The 10,549-nt window shown below is 45.4% G+C and overlaps 1 protein-coding gene across 2 annotated transcripts in view; it reads right to left on the reverse strand.

Annotated features, from left to right (window-relative positions):
• The window catches only part of RAB6B (RAB6B, member RAS oncogene family), a 70,121-nt gene extending 68,501 nt beyond the window's left edge, over positions 1-1,620 (reverse strand). The window contains exon 1 of one of the 2 annotated variants that reach the window (XM_003789404.2): positions 1,212-1,620. In XM_003789404.2, coding sequence (XP_003789452.1) covers positions 1,212-1,281 — 70 coding nt within the window. In that variant the 5' untranslated portion in view covers positions 1,282-1,620. The remainder of the gene's footprint in view (positions 1-1,211) is intronic. The other variant, XM_012804977.1, reaches the window with a different exon arrangement.
• Between the last annotated feature and the right edge of the window lie 8,929 nt (positions 1,621-10,549).

Consider the following 10,549-nt stretch of genomic DNA (forward strand, 5'->3'; position numbering starts at 1 on the left):
AACAGGACTGGCCCGCAGAGCCAGAGCTGAGGGTCCTGACCCCCAGGAACACCTTCTCCCAGAGCAGAGCTGGCCAGGACCCAGCTTCTCTCCCTGTAGCCCTCTAGGAGAGGCCTCTGGAGGGATGCTCTGAAAGCCACTCTTTTCTACAGGTGGCAGAGGGGGTCCCTGTTCTCCAATCTGGGCTTCTCGGGATCAGCCTGGGTTTCAAAGATGTTTTCCTGGGGAGTCTGCTGGGCAGCAAAGAAGCCATTCCTCTCCCCCTCCCCTAGCTCTGACCAGCTGCCACGGTGACCTCCCCTCCCCCCAAGAAGGGCGGTGAGCTGGAAGGTGGGGGTGGGAAGAATCCGCCCATGCTCTCAAGAGGGGTGCTGGGAAGCCAGGCAGGGCGTGTCGCCTGGGCCTTTTTCTGCCCAGAGCCAGGCTTCACAGCCTTTTGGTGTGAGATGTCCCTGTACCATTTTCCAAATTGCTTTGAATTGGGGTAACCTCTACCTGTCATTACCCAGACAACTGAACACCGAGAAGGTAACATGCTTTGGCAAAGGGCAGAGGGTCTAGAACCTTCTGTGCCCAGTCGGATGTAAGCCAGGGGAGGTAGGCGTCCTGTTTCCCTACGGCTCGCTCTTTCGCGAAGAGACAGGTGCTGGTTTTTCACCCTCGGCGGCCGTCTGTTCCAGGGCCCTTTTGCATGGTTCCCGGCAGGGTTCGCAAGGAAGCCCTCCAGTGCAGCGGGATGGGGGGCGGCCAGGCCGCAGTTCCGCTTCGTTCTCCCAAGAGGGGCGCCTGCCGTTCTCCCCCACCCTCTGACTGCACCCAGCCACCTGCGCGGTCGTCCGCAGCCGGTGCCGCAGTGCGAGCCGGCCAGCGAGCCGGGCGCCTTCACGCTTTAGCCGGCGCAGCGGAGCGAGCCGCCGCCCTCCGCCCCCCCACCCCGGCCCACCGGACCGCACCTGCACCTGCACCCCAGTCCCGCGCCCAGATCCCACCTTCACCCCGACCCCTAGCGCCAGCGCCTCCTCTGTCCTTTCCCTTGGCCCCTCCCCAGCCCGGCCCCGCCCGAGCCGGCTCCGACCTCCTCACCCCCATCCTTCTCTACCCCGGCACCCGAGGGGCCTTTCCGAGCCAGGGCCCAGGGACCCAGCGGGGTGGGTGATTGGGCGGCGAGGGTCGACTCGGCCCCAAGCCCAGAGAATAAGCCAGGTACTTACCGCTCTGCTCCCCCAGGAACACCAACTTGAATTTTCTCAGTGGATTCCCAAAATCTCCCCCTGCGGACATGGTGCTGGCAGCCGGGGCCGGGAGAGAAGGAGGAAGAAGAAGCGAAGGAGCCGGGAGGGGAGAGGAGGAGGGCGAAGGGAGGCGGCCGGCGGTGCGGGAGCCGGAGGGGGAAGGGCTGGCTGCGCTCGTCCCTGACTCCCCAGCTGCGTCCCGGCCCCGGCCTGCGGCTGCGTGTCCAGCAGCAGCGGAGGAGGCGGAGGCGGAGGAAGGCTGGGGCTGGGCTGCCGCGGGCGGCGCCGGCTGCGGTGCGAGAGGCGCGCTGCTGGACGCCGGTGGCGCGGCGCTGGCAGCGAGGCGCGGGCGGAGCGGGGCTCAGGGACCGCGCGCGGGGCGGAGGAGCGCTCTCCAGAGCCGCGCCAGTCGGCCCCCTCCCGCCTCCCTCCTCCGCCGGCGCCTGCGCTCTGCTAGCTCCCCAGCCTCTGATGTCATGCGGGGCCCACGGCGCTGCGGGGCTGGGGGGCGTCCTGCCGCCCACCTGGAGCCCGCACCCAGGCGGGAGAGAACCGCCTCGATGTACCTCCGGCTCTCCCGGAAAGGACCTAGACGGCCCCCGCTGCGTCTGTTTTCCCCACTCCACCCCTGCTCTGAACCCAGAAGGAGAGAAATCGTCAGGGGACGTTTATTTCTGGTCTTTTAGACCTAGATGCCAGTTCTTTCCTCCACCTCCACCTTTCCCCCACCGACACACAGCGCATTGGTCCGACTGGGCGGAAAGAAAGAAAGGAGGTGGAGGAGAGCCAGGGTGTGGCGAGGCGTCTCGGAGTGGCCAGACTTGCGGATACCTGGCGCACCTGGCGCAGACGGGGCTCAACTGTTGCCCTATGTGTCCTCTAGCCCACCCTCCCCTCTCTAAGCCCAGATCCTTTATCCAGGAGGCTTCTGTCGGGTCCACGGGTGCCCCAGCAGAGCTGACCAGCCCCGAGAGAGTAGTTGCCAGCGTAGGGCGCGCCTACCTCGGACAAACTGGTCTTCCCGATCCTTTTATGCTAAATCCTAAAGTGCCCCAGGAGAGAGAAGCAGTGACGCCCTGTATGCCAGTGCAGGTGTCTCCAGGACAGTGCCCTGCGTTTCTGGATCCCGGGGTCGCCAGGCTGGCAACACTACTCCTTGTCCTAGCGAGTATGTGTATCTGGACAATGGGCTCCCAGAGGACACGCGGAAGACCCCCATCCGCCTCTGTATAGCCCGGCCCATTGAGGCACACGGAATACGTTGTTTGCGGGTGGCAAATGGCAAGCACTAGGAACGCTCCCAGGAGAGCCCGACTTTAAGATACCCCGGTTAATAAAGAGTTCACAAAGCTGCCTCTTTCAGTCCTACCCCCACGTGGTCTGGTTCATTTACCGCTGTCCAGTGAAAATGTATTTGGGATTATACTCCACACGTCTGTGAGCACACCATGTTACAAAGAGAGGGCTGAGACCCAGCTCTCATCTCCAGGTTTCCAGAGACACTTTTTACCCCCTTTTGACTTGCAGGACTTGCTTGGACTGTCCCCCCTGCCTGACTTCCTAGAGTCTCTTCCAGAGTCTCTTTTCTATTACTTGTTAAAAACCTGACTGCAGGTTGGGTTAAAGCAATAGTTGAGGCTCCGCTACTGAATACCAAGGACCTCACTCAGAGCTTAAGACATAAATAGTTGTTGAATGTTTGAATAAATGCCTGGAATCCAATCGAAATAACAGTTCCAATGGTGGCCTTTGGTTCAGAACCCCAGAGGCTGTGGATCATCTTCCTGAATATCTGCTCCACTGTGCCGCAGTAGCCCTCCAGACACCCCCATTCACTTCTGCTGTGGGGTTCTTGCTCTCTCAGGAGACCACATCCAGCATGGGGCTGAGGGAAGCTCTAGCAGTCACAGTCCTTCCCACCTCTGAGTAGTCCCTCCACACGAGCTACTAGTCAAGGGACCCAGCAGGCAACACTCCTCCAACCTGTGCCTTCTAACATCTGGGACTCTTCCAGTACCCTCTCATCCTGTCCTGAAGAAATCATTGATGGCAAAACAAAGCAGCTGGAACCAGCTTTTAGGTAAGTCCTATATCTCCTCTGATCAATACACAAAGTGGTATTACAGTACAGGTGAGAGGCCTGGGCATGGACCCCTCTAGACACCTCTTCCAAGTCAGCCTACGTGCTCACCAGACCTATCAAACTAACTATGGGATAGGGCACCTGGGGGGACTGGGTTGGGATTCTTCCAGTCCAAAGGGCAAAAAACTCAACTCCAACCACTGGGCTGGCTCACTGTAGCTAGAGCAGGTGCTGGTGGTGCTTCCAGAATGAGGCTGGCATGCTGTGGGGATGAGAGCCTCAGAAACTCCAAGTCTGCTTTGCTCCAAGGCTCTTTCATTCTCCATCTGTCATTGCTTGTCTCTCCTTATTTTGGGTCTTGTCCTTAACCTACCCTCAAGCAGACAGGCTTTCTCCAGGTGGTGGAAAATATGACTTCTGTGAACCTCAGTTCAGCAACTCCACCAGAAAGAGTTTTCTCCACATTACATCTCTGTGTTCCATTTTTAAAACATTTAAAACTTCTTATTGAGCATGTGTTGTGTATATATATGTTAGTTATAAAGGAAACCTATATGCTATGAATGCCACTTACCCTCCACCCAGCTGGAGAAATGAAATAATACAAGTATACTTTCCTCCCTCCCCAACTCGGAAATTCAGAATCTTGGCTTTTCTTTGAGTTTTATCACATTTGGATGTGTCTTTCAATAATACTTTGTTTCATTTTATAGCTCTTGAATTTTATATAAGGTACCAAACATATATTTTGTCCTATGACTTGCATTTTTCTTAACATTATGTTCCTGAGATCCATCTGTTGATTCACATAGCAGCAGTTTTAAATGATTTTCAGTTAAATGTATCCAGTTAATTTTTTAAATTTTAAAGAATTTTAGACATACATAAAGGTTGCTGAAAATAATACGGGGAGTTTCTGTGCATCCTTTATCCAGCTGCCCCAATGATAACAACTTACATAACCACATTGATTAGCAAAACCAGGAAATTCACTTTGGAAAGTGCACCCAGTTTTCTCCCTGCTATTTTAAATGACGCTGCTATGAACATTATGTGTCTCCTGATACACCCATGAAGTTTCTCTGAGATATGTATCAAGTGGATAAATCATGGAATAGAAGCATGAATATGTTTAAACTATTTCTTAAACATAGTTATCAAGTCATATAGCTCTACATTGCCACCTGTATTTTTCATTTTCTTCCAGAAGGTCTTTCTTCCAGAAGCCTTTGGTTAATTATATAAACATTTTTAAATTAAGCTTTCTATTTTAAGATCATGTAGATTAACAACAGATTCTCTGTGTCCTTTATCTAGGTTCCCTAAAAGGTAGCATCTTGCAGAAGTATCTGCTACGATATCACAACCTGGATATTGACATTAAGACAGTCAAGGTACAGAACATTTCCATCCAGGCAGGGATCCCTCATGTTCCCCGTTTAGGGCCACACCCACGTCCCTCACACCCCCATACCCCTCCTAACCTCTTGCAACCACTAATCTGTTCTTGTTTCAATACATTTGTCATTTCAAGAATCTTACATAAGTGGAATTTCACAGTAGGAAACCTTTGGGGATTGGCTTTTTTCACTGAGCATAATTCTATAGAGATTTACCAAATTACTATTTGGACTGCTCCTTAGCTCCCTTTTACTGCTGAATACTATTCCCGAGTACCAGCATGCAACAGTTTGCATAACAGTTCACCTGTTGAAAGGCTTCTGGGTTGGTTGTTTCCAGTTTGGTGCCATTACAAGTAAAGCTGTTACGAACATTCATGTACAGGTTTCTTGTAAACATAAAGTTTTATTTCTCTAGGATAAATGCCCAAGGGTGCAATTGCTGGGTCATATGCATGCTTTTTGATTTGTTAAATCAACTGCCAAGATTTGCACTCCCACCAGCAATGTACGAGTGATCCAGTCTCTTCACATCCTCATCAGCATTTGGTGTTGTCAGTAGTTATTTTTTAAGCCATTCTGAGAGGTATGTAGTGATATTTCATTGCAGTTTTAATTTGCATTTCCCTAATGGCTAATGGTGTTGGACATCTTTTCATGTGCTTATTTGCCATCTGTATATTCTCTTGGTGACATGTCTTTTCATGTCTTTTGTCCATTTTTTAATTAGGTTATTTGTTTTCTTTACTGTTGAGTTTTGAGAGTTCTCTGTATATTCTAGATACTAATCCTTTGTCCAATATGTGGTTTGCAAATATTTTCTCCCACCCTGTAGTTTGTCTTGCAGTCTCTCTTTTTTTTTTTTTTTGAGACAGAGCCTCACTCTGTGCTGTGAGTAGAATGCTGTGGTGTCACAGTTCACAGCAACCTCAAACTCTTGGGCTCAAGCAACCCTCTTGCCTCAGCCTCCCAAGTAGCTGAGATTACAGGCACCTGCCACAACACCCAGCTATTTTTGTTGTTGTTGTTGTTGCAGTTGTCATTTTTGTTTAGCAGGCCCAGGCTGGGTTCAAACCCACCAGCCTCAGAGTATGTGGCTGATACTCTAACCACTGAGCGATGGGCGCTGTGCCAAAAGCAGTCTTTTAATTTTCGATATTTTGGTGGACTTGCAGTAATATCTCACAGTAGTTTTAATTTGCATGTTCCTGATTACTAATGGTATTGAGCAGCTTATTATACATTTATTGTTCATTTTAATTTTCTTTGAAACCAAGCCTTACTCAGTCACCGTGAATAGAGTGCTATGGAGTCAACATAGCTCTCAGCAACCTCAGTCTTGTGGGCTCAGGAAATCCTCTTACATCAGCTTCTCGAGTAGCTGGGACTACAGGCATTCACAAGGCCCAGTTAATTTTTCTATTTTTAGTAGAGACAGGATCTCACTCTTGCTCAGGCTGGTCTGGTCCCAAACTCCTGAGCTCAAGCAGTCACCCGCCTCAGCCTCCCAGAGTGCTAGGATTATAGGCGTTAGCCACTGCGAAGGAAGTATTAGTTCAGGTATTTTACCATTTTTCTATTGGGCTTTCGGGCATTTTCTTATTGATTTGTAGGAGTACAGTATGTTTTCTAGTATTTGTTAACTATGTGAATGACAAATATCTTCTTTTGGTCTGGATTGCCTTTTTTCTTTCTTAATAATATACACATATATATTTTTTATCTTTATTTATTTATTTATTTTGAAGGAGACAGAGTTTCACTGTTTTACTCTTGGTAGAGTGCTATGGCATCATAGCTTACAGCAACCCTAAACTCTTGGTCTCAGGTAATACTCTTGCCTCAGCCTCACAAGTGACTGGGACTGCAGGCACCTGCCACGACACCTGGCTATTTTTAGAGCCGGGGTCTTACTCTGTTCAGGTTGGTCTTGAACTCATGGGCTCAAGCAATCCACCTGCCTTGGCCTCCCAGAGTGTTAGGATTACAGGTGTGAGACACTATGTTGGCCTTTAATGACATCTTTTGATGAACAAGAGATTTTATTTATAATGAAGTAAAATGAAATAGTTGTTTCATCTATTTATTTATTTATTTTGGTAGGCCATATGAAATAGATAATTGTTTCCTTTATTGTTGGAACTTTTTGTGTCTTGTTGAAAATGTCTGCTCACTCCAAGATCATTAAGATACTATATTTTATACTATATTGTGTTACCTTTCATATTTAGTTCTACAAAACACCTGAAATTGATTACTTTTTTTACCACAAGGATGTCTAATGGATGTAGCAACATTTATTGACAAGATTATCTTTTGCACATAGTACTACAATGTACCTTTTTTATAAACCAAGTGACTATAAAGGGGTTTGTTTCAGGACTTGCTCTATTCTTTTTCTTTGGTCCATTTGTCTTTGGTTGGGCCAACACCACACTGTAAATTGCTATAACTATACACACGTGATACATAGTGTAAATTTGTTTTCACAAATTATCTTGTTTCTTGAAGAGATAAATTCTCAATTTCCAAACACACACACACACACACACACACACACACCCACATTCTCCTGAGAGGATTTTGATTGCAATATTATTGAATGTTCAGATCAGTTTATGGAGAGTTGATGGCTTTACAATGTTGGTGTTTCAATCCATAACATAGTTCACTGATCTGGTTTAATTTCCTTTGGTGATGTTTTATAATTTTATGCGGAGGCCTTGTTGCACATTTTGTACATTGACCTTATATCCACTTCCCGTGTTAAATTCATTTATTTATTGTAATACGTTATCTATAGATTCTTTTTTGATTTTCAACATGCACAATCATGTTATATGGTTAGTCTTTTACATTTTAGCCTTTCTAATAGAAGTATAGAAAGTATACTCAGTGGGGTTTTAATTTACATTTCCCTAATGACTAATGATACATATTAAGCATCTTTGTGTTTATTAGCCGCCTATATATCTTATTTGATAGAATTTTCGGTTTAAAAATTTGCCAATTCTTTTTCGGTTGTTTTCTTGTTTAGTTTTCAGAATTCTTAATATACTCTGCTCACACAACCTTTGTAAGAAGTGTTATGGCTTCATTGATTTCCTGGAAAAGTTTGTGCAGCGCTGGTATTAACTTCTTTAAGAGTTTGGTAGGTGCCAGGCGTGGTGGCTCACACCTGTGATCCCAGCACTCTGAGAGGCTGAAGCAAATGGATCACCTGAGCAAGATCAGGACCCCAGCTCTACTAAAAATAGAAAAACTAAGCAGACATTGTGGTGTGCCCCTGTAGTCCCAGCTACTCAGGAGGCTGGGGCAAGACTATTGCTCGAATCCAGGAGTTTGAGGTTACTGCAAGCTATGATGCCATGGCACTCTACCCAGAGTGACAGAGTGAGACTCTGTCTCAAGAAAAAGAAAAGTTCAGTAGGCTTAACCAATGAAGTCATTTCGTTCTTGCTTTTCTTTGTGGGAAGGTTTTTTTTTACTTAAAGTTAAATTCCTCAAAAAAAAGCCCCTTAAGGTAACCCCTTTTTTTTCTTCAGGGAACCTTGGTAGTTTATGTTTTTCAAAGAATTTTTCAAATATAAGGTGTATAATTTATTGATGTAAAGTTATTCATAATGTTACTTTATTACCCTTTAGTATCTGTAGAACCTGTAGTGATATCAGTCCTCTTGTTCCAGATCTTGGTGATTTGTATATTTGTTCTTTTTTTTCCTCATCATTCTGTCTACTTTATTGATTATCTCAAAGAATAAGCCTTTGGCTTTACTGGCTTTACTGGTTTTCTCTATTAAACTTTTTTTTTTTTATTATTGACATTTGTTCGTATTTTCATTAATCTCTTTACTCTGGTTCTAATTCCATTTTCTTTAAGTAGAGACTGGTTCTGATTTAAAATGTTTGTTTTTTCTAACAGAATGCAGTTATTACTATCAATTTCATTCCAAGTATACTGACTTAGCTGCATCCCACCCATGTTAATGCTATGTTTTTATTTAAATTAATTTTCTTTTTTTTTAAATTAATTTTCTAGGCTCAGCACCTGTGGCTCAAGCGGCTAAGGTGCCAGCCACATACACCTGAGCTGCCGCCAGCAGCTGGTTCAAATCCAGCCCCAGCCAGCCAAACAACAATGACGGCTGCAACCAAAAAGTAGCCGGGCGTTGTGGCGGGCGCCTATAGTCCCAGCTACTTGGGAGGCAGAGGCAGGAGACTCGCTTGAGCCCAGGAGCTGGAGGTTGCTGTGAGCTGTGCTGCCATATCACTCTACCCAGGTGATAGCTTGAGGCTCTGTCTCAAAAAAATAAATAAATAAATTTTCTAACTTTTATTTTGATTTGTTCTTCTATCTATGGTTATTTTTAGCCCAGTGGTATTTACAAATACTTGGAGATTTTAAAGAAATATTTTGTTGTTACTTCTAATTTAATTTCATTGTGATCAGGCACCAACCTTTGTGACTTATGTCCTGTAAGTTTATTCAGACTTGTCTTAGGTCCTGAATATGGCCTATTGTGGTAAATGTTCTGTGTACACTTGAAAAAACTGCATATTCTGCTGTTGTAGGTGAAGTGTTATATAAATGTCAGTTAGATCAAGTTGGTTGTATATTATTGGATATTTTTACTGATTTTTTTTTTTTTTTTTGATACAGACTCTCACTCTGTTGCCCTGGGTAAAGAGAGTGCTGTGGAGTCATCATAGCTTACAGCAACTCAAGTGATCTTGCCTCAGCTACCCAAGTAGCAGGGACTATAAGCACCTGCCAGGATGCCTGGCTAGTTTTTCTATTTTTAGTGGAGACTGGGTCTCACTCTCGCTCAAGCTGGTCTCAAACTCCTGAGCTTAAGCAATCTACCTGCCTTGGCCTCCCAGGGCGCTAGAATTACTGGAGTGAGCCACTGCACCTGGCCTTCACTGTTTTTCTACTTTTACCAATTATTGAGAGAGGGATATGGAAGTCACCAGTTGTCACTGTGGACTTGTCTGTTTCTCCTTGGAGTTCTACAAATTTTTGCTTCATATATTTTGCAACTTTAGTATTAGGTACGTACACATTAGAATTTGTATGTGCTGGTGATGAATTGATCTTTCTGTGATTATGAAATGACCCTTTTTATTTCTGGTAATATTATTTGCTTTAAATTTTACTTTGCCTAGCATAAGCATGGCCACTCCAGCTTTCTTTTTTATTAGTTTTAGTATAGAATGTTTTTCAACCTTTTACTTTTTAAGCTAATTGTATCTTTTCACTGTTTTTTTGCAAGCAGGGTATATCTGGGTCTTTCTTTACCCAAACTGAGAATCTGTCTTCAATTAGAATGTTTAGAACATTTACATTTAATATGATTATTGATATGGTTGGGTTCAATTCTATAAATTACTCTTCCCATTTATCTCATCTGTTCTTTGTTCTTTTCTTCCTCAATTTCTGCCTTCTATTGGGTTAAGCATGTTTTTAATGATCCTATCTTGTCTCCTTTGTTGGCTTATTAGGTATAATACTTTGTGGTCTTATTTAGAAGGTTACATCAGGGTTTAGAGCATTCATCTTTGATTTAGCATAGCCTGCCTTCATGTAATATCATACCACTTTATCTATAGCACAAGATCCTTACGACAGTATACACTTGACCCTTGAACAACATGGGTTTGGACCATGTGGATTTACTAATATATGAATTTTTGGGTTTTTTGAGACAGAGTCTCACTATGTCACCCTTGGTAGACTGCCGTGGCATCACAGCTCACAGCAACCTCAAACTCTTGGGCTCAAGCAATTCTCTTGCCTCAGCCTCCCAAGTAGCTAGGACTACAGGCACCCGCCA

The sequence above is a fragment of the Otolemur garnettii genome, unplaced genomic scaffold, assembly GCF_000181295.1.
Source record: "Otolemur garnettii isolate 467f Iridium unplaced genomic scaffold, OtoGar3 scaffold00032, whole genome shotgun sequence".
Taxonomy (NCBI): Eukaryota; Metazoa; Chordata; class Mammalia; order Primates; family Galagidae; genus Otolemur; species Otolemur garnettii.